At 40.5% G+C, this 27,660-nt stretch overlaps 1 protein-coding gene across 1 annotated transcript; it reads left to right on the plus strand.

The window, feature by feature from the left end:
* Positions 1-10: 10 nt before the first annotated feature.
* On the plus strand, positions 11-27,055 carry KCNK17 (potassium two pore domain channel subfamily K member 17). Its single transcript, XM_046939077.1, has 5 exons — positions 11-652; positions 11,440-11,554; positions 19,778-19,944; positions 20,503-20,671; positions 23,803-27,055. Exons 1-5 carry the CDS (start codon positions 158-160, stop codon positions 24,096-24,098), a joined length of 1,242 nt encoding a protein of 413 aa, XP_046795033.1. The 5' UTR covers positions 11-157; the 3' UTR covers positions 24,099-27,055.
* The last annotated feature ends 605 nt before the right edge of the window (positions 27,056-27,660 follow it).

Below are 27,660 nucleotides of genomic sequence, written 5' to 3' on the forward strand. Positions count from 1 at the left end.
ACGGGGAGTATCTGCACGAAGGTGCTCAAAGGAAAGCAGTGAAAGGACTATTGCACGAGTTCCTTCCTCTCCTGTTCACCTTTACATCCGATCTACACCGGTTCGTTTCCAATGGCTTATACGAAGGAGTCGTTATCCACTGCAGCTGTGCCGAAGGATGAGAGCAGACCTGCAGTCGGCCGTACTGAAGCGGCTCAGCTACCGGCGGCAGAACCTGAGCAGGAGCATCCCTCGCGGCTCCGTGCGGCTCCGTGCGGCGCCGGGGCGAGGGCGGGGGCCGGGGAGGGGCCGGTCGGGCTCTGCCTCCTTCCGCTCCGGCTTCTTCTGCCCCGCGGGCGACGACAGCGGCAGTCATGGGGGTGGCTGTGGGGCGGCGGAGGCGCTGGGGCGTGCCGGTGCTGCTGCTGGCTTACCTAGGTTACGTGGGGCTGGGGGCCGGCGTGCTGCAGGCGCTGGAAAGGCCGGCCGAGGTGCGGGCGGCTCGGCGGCTCCTCCAGCAGCGCTGGGAGCTGCTCGCCAACCACACCTGCCTGCAGGGGCCCGCCCTGCAGAGGCTCATCCAGGTGAGCTCCGGGCTGTCCGAGCATCCGCTCGTATAAGGGCTTCTCCCCGTCGCCGCTGTCCTCGCAGGAGTTGCGGCGTTTGCTGGTTTGTAGGTGGTGGGTCCTGCGGTGGGTACGTGGGGTGAATGGCAGGAAGTTCTGGGTTGCTGTTGAATTAGTCATGTATGAATTGTATGTAGCTTCTGGCATCTTGCAAGGGAGAAATTCCAATGGCTTTGGCGTGGTATGTTTAATTCGTTGTTATAATTAGTTCTGGGGTTGTTTTTTATTTATTTATTTATTTGTTTGTTCTTATTTTCTGTTCCTTAATTAAGGGGAAATGGAAAAATCCTGATAAGGATCCTCCTGAGTCACATTTAAAAAGTTTCTGAGAACATGTGCAGGGCGGCTGTAGCACATAAAGGTGGACTGAATGCAATCTCAGTGAAGTTCAAGTAGCTATGTTGTATGATGCAGAAATGCACAAGATGCGATTGATGTTTTTTTGCTGCCTTCTATATACAAGATTGAAGAGTGCTAAACATTTATACAAACCATTCCCATTTTGGAGGTGCTGGTGGTTGATTGTGTACTGTTTATTCTGGTCTCTGTCTACCTCAGATAGGTGCTGTGGGGGGAAAAGATGAGGAGGAGGGTGTAAGCAGTGCTTGCTGGTGGCTGGAAACATCGTGGCTGTTCACCAGAGCTCAAAGGACCTAAAATATAATTATTTACACTTTTCCCCCCTCTTCCCCCAGCAGACAAATAAAAAATAATAGAAAGCCATCCAATAGATAACTTTGTTGGGAGTTTCACTAATGCCCCAGCAGACAAAACTGTGCTGATACCTATGTCTCCTCCCTTGACTTTCTGGGCAGCAAATTCTCTCAAGCAGTCAGTAGTAAAGTGAAGATGATATATGAAGTTGCTCCCCTGAAAGCTACCATGGTCTCTACTCCTATTGTTTGTATTTTGTATTGTGTGCTGTGTACAGCCCCAAGTGTGGGATGTAAATAGTCTTTTGAAATGACTTGTCAGAAGGAAGTGATAAATACATTAGAGCAGACTAGCCTGGCGTTCCATAGAGGTGGCTGGAAGTTGAGTTTAATTCAGTGCTGGCACACGGAGCAGTAAGTATGGGCCTGCTCTGGGACCATCACGGGCTTCCCTTGGTGAACGACAGCAACATGGTGATGGCAGTGAGGAGAAGGCAACTACAACTGAATAGGCAGCAAAGTCCTTTTAATGGCATTCTCATGGGTGTTTCCCTGCAAGATGACCCCTACTAATTCTTGGTACTGTCTGACAGTCACATGAGAAGGAGTCATCCCTTTAGATGATCTATTACTTTAACGTGTCAAGTCAGTATTTAATTATGACCTGAGCAATCTGGATGAGGAAGATAAAAGGGAGTTTGGTTTTATTTTAGCATTTACGCATGCCTTCATGCTTTGAGAAACCATACCCTATTTGAATGGCTTCATGTGTTATTTTTAATAACTTTCACAGTGAGAGACTAATCTTAAACAGATAATCCACAGGATTGCCTATTTTCCTGCACTCTCTTCTAATTTTCTGTGTGGCACTGCTTATTTATTTTAAGTGCGCTCAAAAAAATGAGATTCTGTGTGTGTGTGTGCAGTGAATTGCTTAATACAGAGTTTAATACAGACAACGTCATTACTAAACCCTCTTCAGATAACAAATGTGTATTCTAGGTACACTGTTGATTATTTGCCAATAAAGAAGGCATATAAAGAGTTTGGAAGCAAAAAGCACTGAATAAAACTTAATAATAATGGACTGCCTGTAATGTCAAAGCAATTTTCCTTCAGCCTCCTGGATAATTCTGAAATCTAGGTTTACTTTAAAGTGCATAGGAGCCAATATAGAATAAAATCCCAGTTTGCCAAAGCTGTGTGCAAATACCATTTTACAACTTGTTTATCGCTTAGTTCCTAGTTACCATCCACAATTGGCGATCCACTCTTCCAGCCCTTGCATAGACAGAGAGCTTCTGCTTTGGGGAGCTGACAGGAGAGCGTGCTAAGAAGATGGGCAGGAGGAAAGGTGAAGGCAATCAAACCATGCGGTGAGAGCTAGACAGTGGGTTCTTGTCCTGTGACTTCTATGACTCACATCTTTCTGGGTCAGAAGCAATTTCCTAGTTAGGAAAACAAAAGACGGGAAGAGTTGGAGATAGCAGATCAACAACAAACAGAAGGAAAGTGTGTTAGCTCAGTGTGTGACTTCTGTAGTGGTGGGTCCCTGCTTCCCACAGCTGTTTTTCTGGCTGGCTCTTCCCCTGCTGGATTCTATAGTTCTGCATTTTTCTAAATAACAGAGGGTAGCACATGTATAGGCTTCATATATAACCACACAAAAATGCATGCTTGTGTGTTTGTGTGTGTGTATGAGGAAGACTGATCTGCACTTTTCTTGGCTTTCATTATTTATAGCTAGAACAGAGTAAGGAACAACTGCTGTGCACCCAGTAACATAACTTCTGCTCAGGGAAGATGTGTTGGCGTTTATTGACCTGTCTGTCCCTTGGCCACTTTTGTGACACTTAAATGAAGTCTGTACTATGAACGCTTGTTCACCAAGAACAAGATGAGGAGCAAACAGCTCCTGAGAAGCCACTAGGCAACATATAGAGTGGGTGGTATCTGGTGTGTAATAAATATGATGATCTTTGCTTTAAAGCTTGAGGTCACATCAAAGGAAGCTCTGAATTTTGCAGAAAGTGGAAACTGGTGCCATGTGGCAGATTTCAGGTGATTACTGTTCTTCACTGTACTGAGGGTAACTGGACTCCATTGGGAGGGGGGGAAAGTACCTAAGAGTCTCGGTCCAGGCAAAAGTGATGTTAGTTCCAGATGTGAGAACCCTTCCAGAAGTGTCCAGTGAGTGAAGCTGCACACAAAGAAGGCACTTTCTTTATGGTCATATCTCTTGGAGGTGAGGTGTGTGGGATAGGTCCTAGACACACAACCAGCTCGATGCACTTGGAGCCATAGAATCAAGATTGGAAAAGACCTCTAGGATTATCCAGTCCAACTGCACAACCACCACCACCATGCGCACTAACTATGTCTCTCAGTGCCACATTCATGTGTTTCTTGAACATCTCTCCTTGGAGGAGCTTGGAAAAGAAAAGGCTCCTGGAAGACCTCATTGTGGCCTTCCAGTACTTGAAGGGAGCATATAAACAAGAGGGGCAACAGCTGTTTACAAGGGTGGATAGTGATAGAACAAGGGGGAATGGTTTTAAACTGAGACAGGAGGTTTAGGTTAGATATTAGGAGGAAGTTTTTCACACAGAGGGTAGTGACACACTGGAACAGGTTGCCCAAGGAGGCTGTGGATGCCCCATCCCTGGAGGCATTCAAGGCCAGGCTGGATGTGGCTCTGGGCAGCCTGGTCTGGTGGTTGGCGACCCTGCACATAGCAGCGGGATTGAAACTCTGTGATCATTATGGTCCTTTTCAACCCAGGCCATTCTATGATTCTATAATGAATCCATCACCACTTCTAGAATGTAAGTCCATGTTTTACTGCCTGGGTGAAGAATAAGTAGCTCTGCTGCAGCGGAGCGGTCATCCAAACTTCGTGTTTTTGTCAGTGGTTACAGATACAGATTTAGCTACAGTTGCTCTGCTTTTCAGTATTTCCTTATTTAGAAGATTGTCTGGACTTGCAATGCTGCATTTTCTGTGTTGGGCTGATACCTTGATGTCATTTTTATGCAATCTTTTTGTTGTTGTTGTTCTATAACTCAATCACTTAACACAGCTGTTTCCTATATTTATTACATTGTTCTATTTGCTTTCTATCATAGATGTAAAAAGTTACTTCAACTATGTCATTTACATAAACTGGGAAAAAGAAAATCAAAGATGAGCTTAAGAAAAATAAATATTTTTTCATCTAGCAAGATTTAAGGTGTAGTGTAAAGGACCTAATTCTAAAGGGCAGGCCATGAACTTAAAGCCTTTAGGTGGGTATAGATATTGTTATCTCTAGAGCCACCAGGTTAATGACTACAAGAGCAGTAGTACCCATGTGACTGAAAGATACTCATCAATACTTTGGATTGCACTGACATTAAACAGGCAGAGATTTTTCCAGCTGTCAGGAAATACAGCCCTGCAAATGCAGTTTAATGAAGTCATCTTGCCCACAGGTGATGCAGAAGTAGTTGACTTTTAAGGGGTGAGCATCAGAGATACCTGTTGGTGCTAAGAGACTTAATGCAACAGCATTGGCTCTTAGTGTTATGGAGCAGTGATATCTGTATAGGACCCACTTCAGTCAGAATATCCATCAACACAGGTGAAATAGAGTTGATCAGCTATAATTGCTGTTTCTGACATATTATCAAAATGTATTACACTTGAGTTAAATTATAGCCAGCACGCTTTTCCCCAGATCCATATCTGAGAGAAATGAACATACCCATGGTTCTTCTTAATTAACTGAGAGAATGTTAAGGTACTTAAGTTACTGAGAGAATGTGCAGACCCAGCTGCAAAAGCAGAAGTGCTTTTGCTGATAGAGCTCGTTTAGTTCAGCAGAACTAACACCAATTACATACACGAGCAAAACTGTGTGTATTTCTTTGGGATTTTTGTTGTTGTGTTGTTTGTTTGGGGGGAGTAATTATTTGATCAGATTTCAGGTTATCTGAAAGACATGAATTTAAGAAAACTCTGAAATCCAGCATCCATAATGAATCTTGTGTCTACTCTTCTTTTAGTCTGTATTCAAGTAAGCTTCTGCTCTGGGAAAGGACAGGGAATCAGAGTTCATGCCTGGGAATGGTGTAATCCATAATCTTTTACTAAATTATTTCAAAGTTAACTGACCCTTGTCCTCACAATCTGAGATCAAGATTAATATTGTTTTCTTCTGATTGCAGCTAGAATTTTATGAAATGTGAATGGGTGTTTATGGAGAAACATTACATAGAATTTCCAGAGCACAAAGATTGTGAGATTATATTTCATCATTGCTCTGAATGATAGTTTGGTGCCTCGGAAACACCTTCTTTACCTCATCGATAAACTGTGAAGGTGAGGAACTGTTTGCATTGTTTCAGACAGATTTCGAGAGGCCTTATGATCCATGGAGAAGCTGGTTTGTATGAATGTGTAAGCTTCAGCTAGGCTTGGACTAGCACTTTCTTGCACTGTATCTCATTTGCTGTGAACTCTGGCCAAAATGCCGTAGTTCAGAATCACAAGGGCAACTGCAGTGACTGGAACTGTGGTTTATGAAAGGATCATTCTCCTGGCTCCTTTCACAGTACTCTCCTTCAGTAAAAAGTGGTTTGTCTCTATTATCCTGAAATAAGAGACAATTAGAGCATGATTCAGGAGAAGCCAGGAATTCTTGTAGATATGCTTGGAATGGTCTTGATCTTCTGAGGCTTCATGTTAGAATCATAGAATCCTTAGTGTTGGAAGGAACCTTTAAAGATAATCTGGTTCAACTCCCCCGCAATGAACAGGGGTACTTACAGCTCCATCAGGTGCTCAGAGTCCTGTCCAGCCTGACCTTGAATGTCTCCAGGGATAGGGTATCCACCTCTGGGCAACCTGTGTCTTTGCCTCACCATCCTCACTGTAAAAGAATTTTTCCTTATATCCAACTGAAGTTTACCTTGAAATCATTTTTCTTGTACTATCACCATGTTCCCCTGTATTACTTTATATCTTGATATTATAATGGAGGCAGATAAGTTCAAATCTACTTAATTATTTATACAAACTTGATTTGCTTGTTCTAAACTTTGTGCTTGTTTATTGTTATTGTTGTTTTTCTGTGTAAGAGTGAGAAGTGTAGTTTTCCAGTGAAAGTAGAGATTGCAAGAAAGTTTACATATACACATGCACACATTTCTTGTTGGTTTTAAATGCCTTTTCTGAAAGCTGTACCCAAGTTCACCTGCAGTTGTGACTTGGCACAGAGCTGAAGGATGCAGTTTTCAATTGGTGTTAAGGAGAGCAGGGTAAATAATGTTTCTCCCTTTGGCAGCATTTGGTGATCATAAACCAAGCAGCAGCCATAAGCTGCTGCTGGCAGTAGAGGGGCCAACCTATGATATGAGACTTTAGAAAAGAGAAGTACATTAGCTGAGAAAGCTGGGAGTTGCCCAGAACTGATAACACAGCACACACTGTGAGTGGGGGGGGAGACAACTCAATATGCAGCTGAAAGTAAGAGTGACTTTACAGCAAATGGAAAAAGAATAAACCTACATTTCTCAAGGGAAGAAAAAGATATAACACAGACGTATCAAATGAGAAGCGAACTCTATAGACTGTGTGCATTAACCTTCTGGAGGTACTTAAATAGGCTGTCTCATTCCTCACTTTCTTCCTTTATTTTTTCTTTAAGAGCAGAAGAGGTCTTTTAGAAGTGTAAATGAGACAGATGGTTTAATTTTTGCTATTGCTGTAGCTAAATTGGGTTTGTTGAGACAAAGCTGTGTGGAATGGTTTCACAGGTGGAGTGAGACATTCACTGTCAGACACTTGTGGAAGTACAGCCCCAGAGCTGAATTGGGCTGAAAGGCAGTCAGGCTGCAGCAGTGGTTTTATTTTTATTTGTGTTTATTTAACTGCAATAAGGAAATTTGAACACTCAATTGTATTGAGATACTCCTTTAGGAAGAACCAGCAATGATTATTCTAATTGACAGTAGAGAGAAAGAAAGAAGGTTATTGCCATAAGAAAATAAGTTTGCTTTGTGGTAGAAATCCATAGCTTCCTCATGAAGTTCTAAGTAAGCCTGGATTAAAGGAAGGAATTTTCTGCAGAAGGACACACAAAAATAGGCTCTGATTTGCACTGGGATATAATGATCAACCTAACAAAAAGCATGAATTTGCAATCATTAGTTTATTATGTTTGTAAGTAAAAACTTCAGAGCTGAGTGAAACCAAGCAGGAGACTGAATGTAAGTGTTCTAAACCATGTTTTATCACAGAGTTAGTCAGGCAGACACCTGCATTTAAACAGACTACTGTGAATGGAAGACGTGCTGTTTTTTTTTCTAACCATCAACTATGATAAGATTTAATGATGGAATTAGTCTTTGCATGGTGCTTGCAAGAAAGAGCAGCCTCACTGATGAGAAAATGTGGCAGCTTCCAAATGAATTTATTGACCCATGAAGCCCTGTTAATCTAGAATATCCTAATTTAAAGATCCTACAGCAATTAGCTCCATAGAGACTTCTATAGAAGGCTCAAAATGATACATGCATTCTTACCTGAATATTGGCAGTTGTCTCTGTGACCCATAAATTATTATTTTAGAAGGGAAAATAAGTACAGAGAAGTAAAATTCCTATGTTATTTAGCTTTTCTGTCAGTAGAAACCGAAGCAGAACTGAGCTCTGAGAGTGGGTTTTTTTTCCTAATTTAACCACCTGCTGCTTCCTTCTTGTACTTCTGAATTAGACATGTGACATTTCAAGTTCTCAAAATAGCAAGTCCGGATTTCACAAGTTCAATACTGTGGTTGAGCAGTTGGTAGTATTAACTGATGTGTTAGATCAGACAGATATCCACTTCTTAAAAACTGGATTTGGGACTGTACCTTGGAATGCATCAGGTCTCAGAAGACATGACATAAATTATCAACCTAATTAAGAGAAAACAGAAAAGACTTAGGATTACACACACACACACACACACACACACACACACACACAATCGGTGTAAAGCAAAGTGAAAAATGTCTGTAGTTCTCAAAGCCATACTAAAGGAACCAAGCAGACATGACCTTATAGTTTCAGTTCTTTAGTAAGTTTTAAACCCATCAACCAGTACTTCTGTTTTTTGTTTGATTTATTTTTATATACATAAATATATTATATAAAAATATTATATTATAATAAAATATTATTAATAATATTAATAACATTAATATAATATTATAGTAAAATATTATTATTATACAATATATATAATTATATATATATATATATATATATATATATATATATATATATATATATATATATATATATATATATAAACAGCCAATTAGGCAACTGAATCCTCTTTGGTTTTCCTAATGAAAAATTACTGATTTCTTTCTGTTGCTATTATATATATAAAACAAATAAAAATCAGAGAGGATTCAGTTGCCTAACTGGTTGTTTATTAGCTGGATTTCTCCAATTATTCTATCAAAATGATAAACCACTTATAATTTTTCCTTATGAAAAGAGCACTAACCAAAAGCAGTTGTCTAGAGAAGCATATTAAGTTATGGTAAGTATGCATTTTTCATCCTCCAGGAGTTTGTAGTCCAATGACTTAGTGTGCCAGAAGTAATATCTGCATATTAACATCCATTTATGGATTTCTTTCATGAATCTAGGAAGTCAAGCTCCATCACTTGCACTTCTACTGTTCTCAGAAAAAATTAATCTTTAATTTTTTATCATTGTTGCTGTGCTTCTGAGGTTGATTACAAGTCTGTATCCTTATTTCTACCCTCTAAGAATCCTTCACTTAAAGGGTCACATCAGTAGCTCCTTCTTTCTAAGAGTGATGAACTAAAGGTTTCTCCCTGGAGTGACGGTTTATTCAAGTGGGTTTGATTTGTGTGAGTATTCAGACATCCCCATATCAGACTGTGATAGGCACAGTGATTCTCACAGCTAATCATGTTATCTGGGTGTTTGATAGCAAGATCTAACAGGGAAAGACAAAAGATGTAGCTGGATGCTTACAGCTGAAAGCGCTCTTGAAGACCTCCTGTAAATATGTGCAGTGCCTCAATTGGACACTTCTGGGATTGATCCCAGAAGCAGCAGGCTCAGTGCTTCCTCTTTGTGAGTGAATGAGTTGTGTTACCTTCCTGTTGAGATGAGTGTGGGAACATGGTGCCATTCAGTGCAAGCACTTGAGCCTGCCTGCAGCCTCTTAAGCTCTGTGTTTCATGGTAGCAGCATCACCTCAGGGGAAGTTAACACAATGACCTGGAGATGCTTCCTCATTACAAAACACTGCAGTCAGGAAACATGGCCCCCAAGAGTATAAAATAACTCTTCAAATATGTCGAGGGAGACATTGGAATCTTCAGTGGGTGACAAATCTCTTGTTTACTCCCCACATGCACCCTCTACCCGTAAAACTAGGGTGTAAATTTGAATATAAAAGGCCTGTTATTCTCTCACATTTTTCTTGTGTAGCTTGTAATCTCAGGAGCCCTACATATTTTGTCTTGAAGACACATATTCCAGCATATGGCTGCTGGAATACCAACAGTCCTGCTCTCAGATAAATTTTTACAATAAACTCATGCACACACACACCAAAAAGCCTGATGCATACATAATTTCCATTCTCCTGCCTGATCTCCTACTGATACGAACTCAGCAATTGACACCATTACACAATGTCAAGTTTTTAAAGCCATAAGCTTTAGAACTAGAGAGGTTAGTAAGAAACTGTGGCCAAATCGTCCCAAAGAAACAGAAGTTTCTTCACACAGAAGGTGGAAATCAGCAGTGGATGTTCTTGTAGGACATCATATCGCAGGAAGTGGCAAGCCACAGGAACCAAGGCATTAAATGCTTGATTTCACATCATTGCATCACTTCAGTTCTCTATGATTTGGGAACGAGAAGCTGAACAGTTGTAATCATCCATGATCTTGGAGCTGTTCCTTGCTTTTAGTGTGAGAATTGGTAACTCTGCAGAGAAAGAGATAATGGTCCATGTAAAGATGTTGATTGGTTCTCTGTAAAATGTTTTGAATTCATAGCCATATATAATTTCACAAATCGCTTATAGCATAGTATGCCTTCGCCAGTAAAAAAACAAAGTTTCTGTGCTTTCCAGGCTAGAGGCACTGGTTTTCTGGATGGGTGTATAAACTACAACTTTATAAAGCTAATGTCTGATGCAAATCTAACCTGAGAATGATTCCTTTTATTGCCATCGATGGAGGCTTTATCAGCAGTTTTAGAGGTGGCATAGGCATAGTGTTATTGGAAATCTGCTTGTCTTCCTCAGAAGTGATGAATTCAATCTACTCTTGACTACACTTTGCATTCAAGGATAATCAGCTCTCAAGTATTTTTTTTGGTCAGTGGGTGTGAAATGCTTAGTGTACATGCTGTGACTAATATTGTTTTCTTCACAACTCAGTTGAATATCTTTGACTTTATTGGCATGAGAAAGCATAATTAGATGTGGGCACTGCTAAAGTGTCTGATACCTTGTTTACCATAATTCTGTACATTTCACCATAGTGGAATTTGAGTCTTTCCCCGGTGGATTAAAGAAAATTGGGCATCATGCTATTCTAGTCCAAATCTAATTTATTCATGCTTAAAGCCCTGGGGTAGGGACAAGTTGTCCAAAACTAGTAGGCTGATGATTTTGTATTGTTTCCATGTCACACACTACATCACATATATCCCTCTGCAGTGTAGGCAAATGTTCTAGTATGTATCGTTTGTGTGCATATTTCTTTACTGCTCTGGGGATTCTGCCATCAGAACATCCTATGTAGAAACAGCTTGTTTTCCTATGAATATGCTGTAGGGCAATCAATAACGCTCTGATTGGGCTTTCTGTAGGCATTTCTTGCCCTCTGGTCTCTTCCACGATTACCTATATGATATACCACGTGCAACTTCCTGCTCTTCTGTAGATGGTATTTTCTTACAAACAGTACATTGTGTTTTGGCTTTCCTGACCTCTCAGATCTTTGGTCTCTGATGCACAGGATATCCTCTATTAAAAGGGAAATGTTACGGTTCAAAGTAGTCGTAGTTTGTGACTTTACCAGCCAGCACTAGAAATGCCAGTCACATGAATTTGCAATAAGGGAGTCCGTGGGATCTCATGTTATTGTTTCTTTGCAGGGTATCATCGAAGCCTACAAGAGTGGTGTAACCCTCCAGGGAAACACCACTAGCCTGGGCAGGTGGGACTTCAGTGGATCTTTCTTCTTCTCCATCTCTGCAATAACAACCATTGGTAAGAGTTCCCTGCTGATTGAGTGGCCTTATAGGTGGGAGAGAGGCAAGAATGAGGACACGTACTATTAGACACTGTTCAGCTGTGAGGGACTCCATGTTACTGGTCTATATCATAGCACTAAATGGCTTCTCGGTGGATAAGTACATAAGAATCTATCCCAAGAAACAAGAAATGCTTTGTCAGTGCCACTGTAATGACAATCTCCATCTAGATGCAAGGATAATTAGCTCAGTGCATACCTCTATTAAGTTCCTCAGGATTTTTTTTGACTGCAAAGTAGTATTGCTTCAAGGTGCTACAATATCTATACTCCCTATATCTCGGAATGGCAGGGATCTCAGGAGGTCACCCAGCTCAGCCCTGCTCAAGCAGGGACGCACAGAGCAGGCTGCCCAGGGGCATGCCCAGGCAGCTCCTGAAGGTCTTCAAGGAGGAGACTTCACAACCTCTACAACCTCTTTCCGTATATTTTCTCATCTCTTTCTTCAGCTTAGTTCTGTCTGAGCGGTACAAGGTGAATTGGGCGCTGAAGTGAGCTTTTCTTGTCACAAAGAGAGAGAGAAGTATTTTTGAAAAGCTTTTATTCTACTTGCACTGGATGAGAGCCTGTGTGTTTGGGTGAAAGTCCTACAGTTGGATAAATGAAACACTTCAGTTAAGTTCCAGCAAATGAGTAATGCAAAGCCATGAAGGAATGATGGAAATGGGAGGGAAGAGAATGCAAACAATAAAGTGGATTTATGCACAGCGTAACTTAATGCAGATACCATTAATTATTGTCAGTGCATATCCCCAGGCCCCCAGACCATTAATAACTTGCCCTGACATCTTTTGTCACTACGTAACTCAATATTATAAAAACTAGGGGGAAGGGGGGAGGAGAATGTGGTGTGGGGAGAGAGTCATTGAACATATGCTAAAAAAAAAACAAACAAACAAAACCTCATGGATCTCTTGAGTTGCATCACATCTGTCAGCTCTCCTCAGTTTCAAATGCATTTTAGACCCAGAATTTTCTTTGTGCACCCAGGTGGAGCTTTGTTTTGAATTTTCTCTGACAATTCTTGAAGATGCATTGATTTCAGAACATTAAGCCTCAAAGCAAAAGCTGAGACGGAGGAGGTCATGGGTTCTTTTTGTTTTGTCTTCACTTAAAATTCCTGTGAACTAATTCCTGTCCAAGCCTCACCTTGACCCTTTCTTGTGCGACCTGCTGTGGGGTATCTGCTTTGGCAGGAAGATGGAACTCGATGATCTCCGGAGGTCCCTTCCAACCCCTACAATCCTGTCATTCTCCTATCTGCTCTTTTGCACGTGTTTTGTTCTCCGTGATGCCTTACCACCAGGTACGGGCTGCACCAGATGATGGCAGTGGTGCGTCGGCAAACGGGGCTGCGGCTTTCCAGTGCAAAGCCCGTGCATTTCGTTCCAAGCCTCTGACGTTCGGAGCTGCTTTGCTCCATCCTTAATCCCGATTCGTTTCTAAACTGTCAGAATTACTCTGTTTTACCACGACCAATTTAAGTTAACCACAGTCCAGGAGAATCAAATTGGTTATGTTCAGATGTAAGGGCTTTTTGTGATGTTGGCTGAGATCTAGACTAAACACCTGCTTATATTTTACTGATGTAAATCTGTGTTTTTTTAGGGGACTTGCTAATGACTTTGTGATTGCTCAAGTCACATCTATAAAGAGAACCTGGAACTGCTAGGCCTTGGATTTTGTTGTTTAGGCTGTTGATTGACAATATGTTAGTACATTAACAACATAGGTGATGGTATGATGTAGAAGTGAAAAGCACAGCCCCTGAGAGCTTCACCTCAGGTCTAACTTAACCATCTACTTTGCTTATGCAAGTTTTTGAGGCAGTCACTAGTGTAACCTTATTGATCTGAACATCACTGCCTGGCGTAAGTGACTGTCCTTCCCAAAGAACTCAGTGAAATTCAGAGTTCTGATGCTCAGTAGGAAGCTCCATATGGAAGCCACGGCACGGCTCTATTTCAAGCTCTTTGCCCACTTCAGAAGGCTTGCTGTGTTTCTATGAAATCCTCACCCGAACTTCTCTCTCAGCTACAGGAAGGGATGTTAGCTTCATCCGCATTCATGCTGGCTGGGGGACATTAGCTGCTTTCCTCACTGACACAGTTGATACCCTTATCACTCATGATGCAGTCTCTTCTATGCTGCCCCCTTGTTCCACTTAAATCAGTTTTATCCTCTTAAATCTATTTCCGGTAGTGATTAAAAGTTGTCTATAAATTTTGCTTAGAAAAAAATGTAAGACTGTAACGTGCAGGCTGGACATGCTTGGTACTCTAATTCTGAAGGTTCAAAGAAGAGATGTATGTACCAAAAGTTGTCGTTTAAAGAAGGGCTCCTAAGTCCAGGTAATTATTGGTCAATCTCAAAGACTGAATGGAACTGCAATTAACTGACATCTTTGCCTATGGCAGGGAGTTGGAATTAGGTAATATGTAAGGCCTCCTGAAACTTAAGCTGTTCTATGATTGTGATTTTTCATCAGATGGGATTGACAGTCCTGGCCTTCTGTCAATTCCTTCTCCTCACTGTTTTGATATTCTTCATTGCTTCCTTCATTGCTGTATTTACATGTTATGTTGTCCCAAGTACCATGTTATCTCATTTTCTGTAGGAGATTTTTCTCTTTATCCTGAAGAATAATCTTGAGAGTAGAGCTGAAAGTGATTAAGGAAAGAGAAGCTAATTTTCTGTTGGTTTTAACTCTCAAACATCTTTATCCTCTGTTTGCTCTCTTCCTAGTTAGCTTGGACTACCAGGACACAGAGGTCAAAGCAGGTTCAGAGTAGGGCACAAGATTAAAGTTCAACACCACTGGGTGATGAGATGATTGTTGTTGTTAGATGGAAGGAAAAGGATTTGAGATTGAGGTTGTTTGTGCTTGCTTAAAAGAAGGAAGAATATTTTTCTCTCGCAGCCCAAGTATCTTCCGTTATCTTAGGTGCGTGGATGCTGTTACCTAGAGCTGTGTCCTTATTTCCTGACAGCACAGCAAGTACTCATTTGTGTGAATTTAAGCATGAAATAAAGTAGTAAAAGCAAGTAAAACATCTCACAATATGAATAAACAACAACAAAACAGTGATGATAGCTCTTAGCAGCAGCCCTCCAAAGGAGCTAGCAAAGAGGCAAGCAGAATGTTGGTGAGTGTCAGGTGGAGTTTCATATACTTTGTAGGATAATTAGTATTTTGGCACAAATTATTCCTATGGGGGAAAAACAGTCAAATCAGGGCTAGAAAGTCCTGGTGCTCCTGGCAATGCAGGGTTTTAGACTGATGAGTTTGTCTCTAAAACTTTAATCCTCTGTAGTGCTGCCCAGTATGTGATGGAGCTCCTGTGTACTGGCTTCTGCCCATTGCTGTATGGTGATGCTCAGGGAAATCCAGTTAAAACACTTTGATATCTCTAAGTATTTAAAACATGGAATAATAGGCCAGGGTCACTTTCACATTTTGATCCTCTGGTTTGTTCAGGGGAGTTCTCTGCTCAAGAACACTGCGCCTTCAATGCACTGATTTTATTTTATTTTATTTTTTCCCCTGCCCTGTGACATCCAGTAGAGCTGCTGTACAGGCTTATCCAAGTAGGACTCAACAGTCCATGGAAGGTCACCAGGGGATTAGGGAGATGGTGTTCTTGCTAACCTTCTCTGAGCTGTTGCCTGAGTTCAGAGAGCATATTCAGTCTGCTTTCCTGTCATGTGCCATCTTGTCCTGACTAAGTATATTGTACAGCCTACTGTGAGGTATACGGTATACACACAGTATAGAAGAAGGCTCCAGTACTCATCCTGATCTTTCACAGAGGGTTTTAAGTCATAAACGCGAGGAGTTTGCGACCAAATGTTGCTGTTGCCTGTAACACCATGGAACCAAAACTGATGAATAATTTGACTCAAATATGTTTTTAATCTATGAATATTAGTAATTGATCTCTACTTCATCACAGCACCAGCTAAAATGAATAGTGAGGGCTATCTCCCCTATAACCACTAAATACCAGAATCTATATGAGGTCCTCCATATTAGATGCAGTTCCTGAGATTCTAGGCCACCACTGCCACCTTCTCTACCTATACTGAATTTAAATAATCTCTTTTTTTTTTTTCCCCTCAATGCAGCATATGAATTTGTCACGAACAAAACTTTCATTTAGCCTGAATGAAAATATTCAAGTCACATCTAAGAAGCATGAGGAAAACTTTATATCTTCAGGGAAGTGTTAGAGGAGGAGCTGGCAGTGTACTTCTTGCCAAGAGCTCATTGGTTTGAGTGCTCACTGAGTGTAGTAGAGCAATGTGAAGTTTCTTCCTGTATCTAGAGATCTACCTAACTGCCAAACAAAACATATTTCTCAAAGCAATTAAATGTGTAATGCAAAGTAGTGTAACTATAGCAGTGGCATCCCTTGCAGGACTGCCCAGCAGGCCTGTGGATCAGACATTTGTTGTAAGGCAGGGTGCTTGGCTTCCAGGCTTTTCTGAGTGTTTGAGTATCCAAAGAAAAATACTGACAACAGGTGAGGCTGAGAGCCCTTCCCTGTTCCCACACAAGAACACTTTTTAACCTTGGGATTATGATGCTCCAGAATCTCCCAAAAATATTTGAATGCTCAAACTAAAAGTTACTGGTTGGAGAAGTGACTCTTCCGCTGGCAGTTTTTATGAAAATGTATTTCTGTATTTTCCCTCAACTGAAATTTGGTGAGTTTGCAGATGTCTCTCAACTCACAGAGGATGCTTTCACTCCCTCCCTTCCCTCCTCCCATTCTAAGTGCTTTTTGCTTAAGATAATAATACAGCTGAGCTGTGGGAACCGGGTCCAAACAAGCCATCCACTGTCAGTAGCAGGAAGTAGCAGTTGCATTGGCCAAATTGGGGGCACTGTTGTTGGGATACTGTCATGTGAGTGAAGAGAGAGGTTTTTACTAATTCTCTATTAATCACACCTCAGTATCCTCCTCTTAACAAGTCTCAAACCCTCTGAATCCCTTATGGAACTAAATATGTATGAGTCCACAGGGCTGGATGACATGCATCCCAGGATCCTAAAGGAGCTGGCTGATGTGGTTGCTGAGCTCCTGTCTATCATATTTGAAAAGTTGTGTCTGTCAGGCGGAGTCCTTAGGGACTGGAAAAAGAGAAATATCACTCCCATTTACAGGTAAGGGAGGAAGAAGGACCCAGGGAAGTACAGGCCAGTGAGCTTCACCTCTGTGCCTGGGAAGATCATGGAACAGATCCTCCTGGAAGACATGTTAAGGCATGTATGAGATGAGCAGGTGATCCAAGACAACCAGCACAGCTTTGCTAAGGAAAGGTTGTACCTGACCAATCTGGTGGCTTTCTATGAGGGTGTGACAGCATTAGTGGATGATGGGAAGGCAACTGATGTCATCTACCTGGACTAATGCAAAGCCTTTTACATGGGCTCCCACCACATTCTTATCTCTAAATTGGAGAGAGATGGTTTTGAAGGGTAGGCTATTTGGCAGATAAGGAATTGATGGGAAGGTCACAGACAGAGCATTGTGGTCACTGGCTCTATGTCCAGGTGAAGGATGGTAACGGAGTCCATCTTGAGTCTGGTACTCTTTCCCATCTTTATCAAAGACATAAAAGATGGGAGCTGGGCATGTTCAGCCTGGAAAAAAGAAAGCTGCAGGGATACCTCATTGCAACATTGAGGGAAATCAACTTTTTACACAGATAGATAGTGATAGGGCAAGGGGGAGCGGTTTTAAACTAAAGGAAGGGAGATTTAGTTTAGATCACCAGGGAGAAGTTTGTTACTGAGAGAGTGATGAGATGCTGGAACAGGTTGCCCAGAGAGCTGGTGGATGCCCCATCCCTAAAGGTATTTAATGCCAGGTTGTATGGGGCCCTGGGCAACCTGGTCTAGTACCAGATCTGGAGGTTTGTGACCCTGCCTGTGGCAGGGAGGTTGGAACTTGATGATTCTTGAGATCCCTTCCAACCAAAGCCATTCAGTGATTCTACGTATGGGAATGTAGGGGAAAATTAAGCTGAAGTATATACGATGACATGAATACCTATTTTCCTAGGCCAAAGGCAAGGGTAGATCATTAGCCAGATATAAATTGCTTGCTATTTTACATAGTCTAAATTTTCGTGTGCTGCTCAATCAAACCCTATATCCTGTATAAAAAGCTAATGGAATATGGCATTTCTGATATATTTGCAGCAGTTACTCACTAAATCTTTGAGAAATTCTTGAGCCACTGAGCCCAAGGGTGCCAGGTGAATCAAATACAAAGCAGGTCTGGTGTTGTCCTAGACTTCTCAATACACATTGGACCTTCGGATGTCACTGAATGTGCTGTTCTAAATTAAATGAATTGTACAGCCTAACTTGAGATGCTGTCCATTCATCAGCATGGTGTGGGATCTCTAAAATCCTGAAGGTGGCTGTGCTTCACTGAGAGACATGACAGGAACTGTTTTTCCTCTTTTTTCCACTCCTACAGAGATTAGATAGCTTGGAAAGCTATGGTTTAAAAAAAAAAAAAAAAACTGTCCAAGCCTTTACACAGCCTTTGTTAAGTTGATATGGTAGGGAAAGAAGAAAAAGAAACTGAATCTGTGGAATATCTGGCCATAGTGTATGTGGCTTGTATTTAGACTTACAGTAAACATATCCCAGCTCTGTACCATGGCTCTAGATGCATCTGGAAATCACCTTAAATAGAATGAAAGAGGAAAAATTGGAACAAATCCACTGAGATGTGGCGCAGTCAGTGTGCCACAAGTCACGAACATTGCTCAAATTCACTCGCATAGTAACATGTAACAGATTTATTTGCCTGCATGTCTATCATTTATCACACCTGGCAGTCTAGAAATGGTGAAAGCCAGCAGAAGTGGCTCAGTAATTACATATAGTGGAGGGGAAAAGTATATAAGCTTGTAGAGTTGCTCATAAGTGAAGAACACTGTATTGGAGTTAAGGCTGCTCTACAGTCTTAATTTAGCTCCTTTGTTTGTATTTCAAAACAAACCTTATTTATGTAACAGCATCCCATTCTTTCCCAGGGGCTCTGCACCTTCCCAGGCACAGACTGTTGGAGCCATTGCTTTGGAGATGCATTATGTGTTAACATGTATGTTAAAACCAGGGTCCCATAATCATTCAAACCTAAAAGCATTAGATGTGAAGCCATGTGAGGATGTATTCATGGCAAAAATAAAAGTTCGGTCTTGTATATAGAGATACACAAACTATTAATGAGCAACGGTGATTCGGTAATCTAATGAAGGCTGTATATCTCTAAGTAGCTAAGTCAGTGTTGAAGCTTGCATCACATGCTAGTCCTTCCTCTGTATTAAAAACACTCTGAAAGAAAGTGAAGTTAGATTTGATTTTCTTGTGGCATAAAACACTTGAAGTTACATAAGTGTAGGTTTGCAAGTTTACAGGATATTTTAAAAATCAAGTATGGAGAAAAAACAAATGTTGCAGCAGCATTGTTGAAAACATGACAATCTGAGCCATGATACAAGCAAAGCTCTGCTTGCTGGGCAGCATCCTTTTTAGACCAATTGATGCTTTAAAAAAAAAAAAAAAAGGTGGAGGGGCAAAGTTTCAAACATGCTTCTTTCTTCTTTATGTTTGAAATTGAAGAATTTTACTTGGGTTAAATATAATTTTTTAAAATGTATTGACTTGTGGCAAACAACTTGACAATAAGAAGTATTTGATGCTTGTGGCAGTGGTAAGTTCACTAGTCCAGTGGGACAAAGGTAATATTACTAAAACACTATTGTTTTGATTCAGAGACCTTCTGACAGCCATGCAAGATCACTTACCAGCAAACTTGATGCCAACAATGATTGAATTCAATTGGAAAACTGAACTAAACGGATGTTTTGCATTTACGTCAAATTCTAGCCAGGGCAGTGGGCAGGGAAGAGGAAATTCACTGGTAAATGGGAAAGGAACTAAGTAAAGTTGGCAGGGGAAGAAATGTTATTTTCCAACCTACAATAGGATATGACAAACAATAGATGTAGTTTACAGTTATTTATAAAAACAAAACAAAAATCCTTTTGGAGCAGTAACCTTCTCTAACTTTAGTAGAAGATGGAGGTTCACTCTTCTAGAGGAGGGGAGCAAGCAAGAATGTTTCAGTTTTAACACTTGATTCCTCCCTGTCCAGGCTATGGGAACCTAAGCCCCAGCACTGTGGCTGGTCGAATTTTCTGCATCTTCTTTGCCCTTTTTGGGATCCCCTTGAACCTTGTCCTCCTGAATGAAATTGGGCAGCTGATGTTGTTGGGGGTTCAGCGTAGTGCCCATCACCTAGAAGAGATGTTTCACTGGAAGGTAAGCAACGGGGCTAGGCATACTGCCTAGCCATACTCCCCGTAAGTTCGGGGAGAGAAAGAACACTGTCTGGTATTTTGGATCCTCTGACTAACAAGGACGTACCTTTTTGGCCAAAAATGCAATAATGCTCAGGAATAACGGGAAATGAATAAATTTGGTTATGACAGCCCTATGAGATGTCAGATAAGGTCATTTATTAGTTGATGCAACTTCTGTGATTAATGGCTTCCCTTCCAGCAAGAGAATTGCCTGAGCCTTAGAGCCATGAACAATCTTAAGATAGCTAGTTTGCTTATCAGTCTTGGTTGGATTTACTTATTTAAGTTACATGGTAGCATTTGTGAAATAAGCTCTAAAATGGCATGATTTTTGGACTCAAGAAAAAGGACCAATTTGTGTTGACTGAGAGAGCCACACTGTTTATTTTAGTGGAGTGCTGTGAATGTTTGTGTTCTTATGGAGCTTGATATCACCTTCAACTAGATAATGAGCTTTACTTTCCATGACACCTTTCCTGCGAGTCTTTGTATTGTTACTGTTGTTTTGTTTTACTAGATAAAAGCTGCTCTACTGATGAAGACTTGTGCACTAGTAACAGGGTTGTTATTGTTCCTCCTGCTACCTCCCTTGTTGTTCTCTAACAAAGAAGGATGGACTTATGAAGAGAGTTTCTACTATTCCTTCATTACTCTCAGCACTATAGGATTTGGAGATTATGTGATTGGTGAGTAGTTCAAATGTAATTTCTTTTACCTACTCAACATCAAAGCCAGAAGTGCAGCATATCAAGTTCTCACTTTGACAGTCTTACACCACCAGCAATCCACAGGTATGATGACAAAACTATTGTAGTAGGTGCTGGATAGATTGGAGAAGACACTATTTCTGAGATAGGAATGCCATGTGTGGAAGAACAAAGCAATCATTTCTGTGTCAATGAGTAATCTTTCAACATTCAGGTGATCTATCTGTTGAGTGAGTGCAACACTAGACTGGAGAGCTGTTTTTAATCGCAGCAGTTGCTGATGATACACTTGGTGCACACCACTGCACTATCAATGTTTAGTTTTAAAGATGTTACTCTGCATTACCATTAACACAGTGAGCATTTCTCAGCTGAAACCCCAGATAAAACTTCCTAGAAGCAACTTTGGTCACTTAGGCATAGACTATCAGGCACCAAGCACCATCTAGTTTTGATTGCCAAAGCATTTTATCAGAGGAAATGGGTTTGGACCTATGCCTGATGAACTTGCTGAAACACAAGACACACCTTTTTGATGAAGACATTAACAGTAAATCGATTATAGAAACACATGCACCCTTGAATATCTGAAAGACAGACCAAAACATCTTAATAATAATTCTTTATTTTTATCTCTTTGTAGTGCTTGCTTGATGCTTGAACAACTTAAAGGATAGGACTGGTCATTAATGCATCGAAGTCCTGACTAGAGCTTGTCCAGACACACTTAAACTAGCTTGAATCAAGTTAGTTTGGGCAAGGGCATCCAGATGGAGCTTAACAAAAGCTAGTCACTTCAACATTCTATAGATGTTTCTGAACTCTGCAGCAGCAAATTTCACTCAGTTCCTGACTGAAGCTCCTCTTTAGTACACTCACTTCCAGACATGCCTTCACCTATGCGGTACCTTTGTACTACCGTAAATATGTTGGTTCATATGGGAATAAGTGAGTAGATGTCAGTGACCTGTAGTATGTAAAGACCAGACAATTTTGGCCTTACAGTCTTGCGTTTGTGGTTTATGACTCAACATAAAACTAAGTGAAGCCAGGGCATGCATTCATGCTTTATTTTGTGACTGTCACACTGTCTCCCCAATTAGTGTGATCCCTGGCACTGGTCTGGACCAGGTACAATTTGGGGAGTATCACATGTTGGAAGTAATGCCCACTGTCCCCTTTTGACACAACTGCTCTGTCTTCAGTGAAATATAAGCCAGACAATAGCACTTCAGTTTGAAGTTATAAAACTGGCTATAGAACACACTATCTGGTAATACTGATGTAGCTTCTCCTACTGGCTCTGAAATTTGATAATTTACACACAGTAAGCCCTTCTATTAGAAGCATCTTACTGTGTAGGTCCTAAACTGCTTTTCAGCTTCTCCTCCCCAAGACTGTACATATCAGATGATCTTCTAGGAAGACTCAAATAGTCATTTTCTCTTATTTTCACTTATTATTTAGAAGGTAACAAACTTTATACCTTTCAAACCTGGCATTGGTGAAAGGTGTTTGTTTGCAGGTCGAGTATAATACTCTCTATGGCACATGTTCACCTTGTTATAGCAAGCCAGCCCACAGAGCAGTTAGGACACAGGTGATTGGTAAAGCCCAAGCATTTTTCTTTTACTAGTGATAATCTCAAAATGCCTTGCAGTCCCATTATATTGCAAATAAAATAGAAATAAAATATTACATATTATAAACTATATGACAACACAAAATCAATGGATGCAATGTAGTTCCACTAACCAGTTACTACTTCCATAATCTTGTAGACTCTAATTGTGGTCCTTAAAGTGTATGGGACTCACTAGTCTTTGCACGCAGTGACAGCATAGAATGAGTACATACAACTGGTCACAGATGACAAATACCTAAATACCTGCCTCTGTGGATGTCCCTTATCAGCCTAGCCCTATGTGTAAGTTTCACCGGGACTTGGTTACAGGGCGTGAGCTTCAGGCTTACAGAGGCACAGTGTCATATATGTTACCTCCTCACACCCTGTCCCCAGAAAATTATATGCTCTACAGTATCTGTCATCCTGCAGGTATTCACTTACAAAGTTACAAACTTTCTTACAGCAAGGAAAATAAATAATGAGACCTGAGAAGAAGTAGAGTCCATGCAGAGACTGCTGCAGCTGGTTTGTATCTTGTAACTCTTGAGGTTTTTAATGGTATCCCAGCCTGCTCTACAAATACAGCCCAGTCACTTCATAAGAATAAGCTCATTACTTTATTTTGCCTGTACTATTATTTTTAGTATTGCTATAGACAGCATCTTAGCCTATAGAAGCCTCTTAGCACTAAACACTGTGGGAATGCAAACCAAAATGTGACTCTGCTCCAAAGGGATCACTGTCTATTTAACTGAGCAATCAGAAAACATGAACGGATAACATAATATAAAGCTGTCTTTAAAGAGAGCTTACAAGCAGGAGGTGGATCCAATTTTTTACAGTCTGATAGTGACAGGACAAAGGGGAATGGCTTTAAACTAAAAGAGGGGAGATTTAGGTTAGATGTCAGGAATTATGTTGTTAGGAATAAATTCTTTACTCAGAAGGTGGTGAGACACAGACTGCCTGAAGGGGTTGTGGATGTCCTGTCTCTGGGGTTATTCAAAGCCAGGTTAGATGGGGCCCTGGGCATCCTGATCTGGTGGATGGCAGCCCTACCCATGACAGGGAGTTGGAAGTGGATGATCTATAAGGTCCCCTCCAACTTAAGCCATTCTATGATTCTAAGGCTTGGCTGTAGTTAGAAGTTTTTGGACTGCTTTGTGTCCCTTCCCTCACTTATGCCAGGCTCTGCTTGCAGGAAACCCCTGTTACAGACTAATACAATATTGTAAAGCTGAGTGAGTGATGAATGAAAAAAAAAAAAAAAAACCTGTACTCAAATGTGAACAGTTTAATTTACGAACAGCTCTGATTCTGGGTTTATTTTTTCATGATTAATCTTAATAGTTCTTAGTCCTACACAGGTAGGAATTGCTAATATTAGGTCATATTTATCTCCTTTCTCTCTGCTTTACATGAAATGCCTTCTTTGAGGTAGTCTTCACTCAATGTTTAAATGTTTGTGATGATTCTTTTGTAGGGATGAACCCAGACCGCACCTATCCAAGCTGGTACAAGAATGTAATCTCCCTTTGGATCCTCTTCGGGATGGCCTGGCTTGCACTGATTATCAAATGTTGCATCAACTTACTGGAGAGCTCCAGTGACTTCTGTCAGTGCAACAGGAAGAGCATAGAGTTGTCAGAAGACGAAATGGATGATGGCAAAAAGAGTATGACAGGACTTCACAATGTGGAGAGCTGCAATGACAAAGACACAAAAGCAGGAGGACCAGGTGGATATCACACCCACACAACTTCTACAGAAGCACTTTAGAGGAGAAACATACCTTTGGTGTCTCTCATGTTCCAGTACACCAGAGATCACTGCTTAGAAATGTGGGAATGGAGCTGCCCTGACATTCACTCTGGGATGCAAAACTGCTCGTTGAGTATGAAATGCTTCTATTCTGAATTGAAAATGGCAGCAAAATATTTCATTTGTAGCACTACCAGGAATTACCAAGAAGACTCTTGATCAACCAAAAGCAGATTTTCAGAGGTAATACCTACATTCCCACCTCAATATGAGATAAACCTTGATATCTGCACCCAGCGCTGCCCACTGTCTTTTTCTTTGCAAATAAATATGTGGTATTTTGCAAATACCACTACTAGAAAAGGAAGCATAATTTAATACAGGAAGCAAATTGTATGTTGCCAAAAGGCTCAGTGGAAAAATATTCTTTTAAACAAGCTGGCAGTGACTATAAATGAGCTCCATCACCTATGTGTTTGTGCTTGCCAAAGGTGGTAATGTATTTCAGCTATCTGATCATTTGTATGTGAGTAGCAGTGAGGCAGAGATCGTTGAGGTGCCTAATAGAAATTGAATGTTTGGTTTTGTTAAGGAAACTTCTACATCAGAGGTCCACTAGTGTTAAAAAAGATAGTAGGCAGTTGGTTTTTTTATTTATTCCAAAACTTATGCAGGGTCATCCTTTAAGTATTATGTAGACTAGATATCACTGAAATGCAACAGTTCATTTGGATACATTTTTTTTCTTTTTCACATTTTGGAAGCTGGGAAAGGAAGACTAGAGGCAAAAGAGCTGCTTTAATAAAGAGACAAATTTAAATGCCTTCAACGCTGATCAGGAGAGATGCTGTTAGCATGAGCTTCACAAGGCATAAATAAATACTGTATTTGCTTGTTTAAGTCTTTTTTATAAGCACAACTGCAGTTTGATCTGTAATACAAAACCTGATCATTTGGCACTTCTGTCTATCATGAATTGAAAATTCTTAAAAATTTCCTTAAGTTCTCAGAAATCTTTTGAAAAATTATGCCATTTAAAAAGGCCCAACAGAATCTAACTCCTGCTGCCGTTTGTATACCAACATCTATATTGTTTTCTTATTCCTGTTGTGGCATTGGCATCCTAGAGCAAATAGCACAACCAACTTTGAAGGCTTGACTGTAGGAGTAAGCCAGAAGAAAGCGTTTGCGTGAGCCTGAGCTTCTGCATTGGTCCTAGATCTTTACACAGAGAGAAGAAAGTGGGCAGAAAGCATAAGCTGTTGGAGCATGATGCCTATGAATTAGCAATATACATACCTGGGCTTCCAGCAATGCAGTGAGTGAAAATTTTGGTCTTTGGGAAGACAAGTTCTGGAAAACATATCATGAAAAAAATAGTTTCCCGAGTAGGCCAGTCTGAGCTTCAGTATATTGTGGAATTGATTGTAAAAGAAAATGCAAGAAAGGAATCTGCAGGATCAAATTAAGACTGTCAGCCTTTATGTTGTCACCTTTTGGCCGACTCTGTACTGTTAAATGGTCTCTCAAGTACTTTTTCAATAGACAGCAAGAGGTAAGAAAGGGAGCGAGTGGACATCTCAAGTTGTATTTGGGGAATTGATGCAAAATAAATAAAACTGATTTTTTTTTAAAAAAATATTGGGTAATTCCTTAACAGCCTTCTGCAAAATCTTTTCTGTTCTCCCATGTTTGTTCTCCTGTGTTTTGTTTTGTTTATTTTCACTGTTGGATGTACAATTTAGTTTTTAATGATGTTCATAATGGGCTAGCCCACAGTAAGGCTAAAATACAGTTTTTAAACCTAAGTGAAACACAGTTCTAGAACATATTATGTGATACTCTTTTGCATCACCTTCCAGGTGCAAAACTCAGCAAATATTGCAGTGTCATAAAAGCCAGATGTCCAGGGGATAATAGGAGTTTCTGCTGGTGAGGATGAGAATCGCTTTGCTAAATCTATTTAAGGTTTAATTTGAAATGTCACAACTCTGGGGATTTTTACCAACTCTGCTCTTGCATAAGAAGGCTTAGCTTGAAAAGAGTTTCCTCTATTCAATTTGAATGTCTATTATATTAATCCCATGTATTTCAAAACTACTGTGTGTTTGTAGTTTGTGAGTGAGGTGTTCATAAGTTCTCTAGAGATTTGGGCACCCCATACATACTGAAGTATAAACAGCTGCATGCCTTAGGACAGCTAGGAGGAACTTCAGGAGTAGCCCTGAAAAAGGAAAAAAACAATAATTCTTCATAGATCTTAGTGCTTCCACTGTATGTCAGGGTTCATCAACATACCTAAGCATGGGGCTAGGTCTCAAAATGATTCAATATCTGTACCAGTAAACCTTACTGATTCACTTCCTTCCTCAGCTGTGCTGATCTATTGCCCAACAGCTTCCCCACAAGCGTAGTTCTGCCACAGGACTTTCCAATACAGCATACCTAGTGGGAGGAGGCTTATCTGAACTGCTAATTGATCTTCCAGAGTTGCAAGCTGCCTGCTTGTGTCCTGGACCACCTAAAAATATGAAATAAATTGGCCAAATACCACCCTGCCTGAGTTCTCTGATGGCCCATTAGCATGTCATTTATAAGTAACCTTTTATTGAGTGTTAATCAGCTGGATTATTCTCTCTCATTCCCCGCAAACTGCTGTGCCTCTCCCCTTTCTGTTCTTTATGAAGCTGTGCTGTGGTTAAATGACATGGATGAATTTGTTCCCAGAGGCATGAGGAGAAAATGGAATTTTGCAACATCACAAAAACATCATCACCGATGTGTCTTCTCTACCGAAATATGAAAGGTTATCTACTCAAGGGTAAAATAAAGAAAACAAAAGCATGGTGCTGTTATCATTCTTGTCATGGTGAACTTTCAGTCTCCTGTAATCTCCACTGGAAAATTACAGATGCTTCTTGATTATTATTTTTATAACAAGTCTTCCTGTTCAAATAAAAGTGTAGTTTCCATTAGTGATTTCAGACTAGACTTTCACTTTTACTGTTATTCACAAGTGAATTCTTCCCTGTTATTCTGTGTTTTTCTTGTAGAAGAAGAGGGGCTGGAAACAAATGTTTTTGTTAGTAATAGTAGTTGTAAATATTCATGTAACATCAATATCCAAAGCCTTTTTCACAATCACGTAGAGCATAATACCCTTCTGACCTTTGTACAATTTCCCAGGAAATGAACACCTTAAAGAAACATCTTCAGCTCCCCACTCAAAGAACAAATCCTGGTTTCAGCCTCTCTTTTTCATGCTGGCTCTTTCAGTCAGTCCAAATGAGATGTTTACCGTTGGGGAGAGTTATGGCCAGAAATATGTACTAAGGTTTTAAAGCAACATAGTACAGACTGATCAGAACTGTGTTTCTAATAATCTGTTTGACTACAGTATTTTTTTTTTTTATGTTAAGATCCTTTTTTTTTATGTTAAGAAGAAAAAACATAAAGAAGACTTTTTTTTTTTATGTTAATCTCTGGGTTAAAAAAAAAAATCCAGGATGTTATTTTTCTCCCCACTGTGGGCTGAGGAGATCTTATCTTACAATTTATATCTTATCTTACAGCTGATATC

Source organism: Gallus gallus, chromosome 3 (assembly GCF_016699485.2).
Source record: "Gallus gallus isolate bGalGal1 chromosome 3, bGalGal1.mat.broiler.GRCg7b, whole genome shotgun sequence".
NCBI classification, from domain to species: domain Eukaryota; kingdom Metazoa; phylum Chordata; class Aves; order Galliformes; family Phasianidae; genus Gallus; species Gallus gallus.

Bases quoted from the DNA above. Each gene is read 5' to 3' on its own strand.
- KCNK17 (XM_046939077.1), top strand. From the start codon at position 158: ATGAGAGCAGACCTGCAGTCGGCCGTACTGAAGCGGCTCAGCTACCGG. The intron at 653-11,439 runs GTAGGTGGTGGG...GTTTCTTTGCAG, and splicing joins GTTGCGGCGTTTGCTGGTTT to GGTATCATCGAAGCCTACAA. The intron at 20,672-23,802 runs GTGAGTAGTTCA...ATTCTTTTGTAG, and splicing joins ATTTGGAGATTATGTGATTG to GGATGAACCCAGACCGCACC.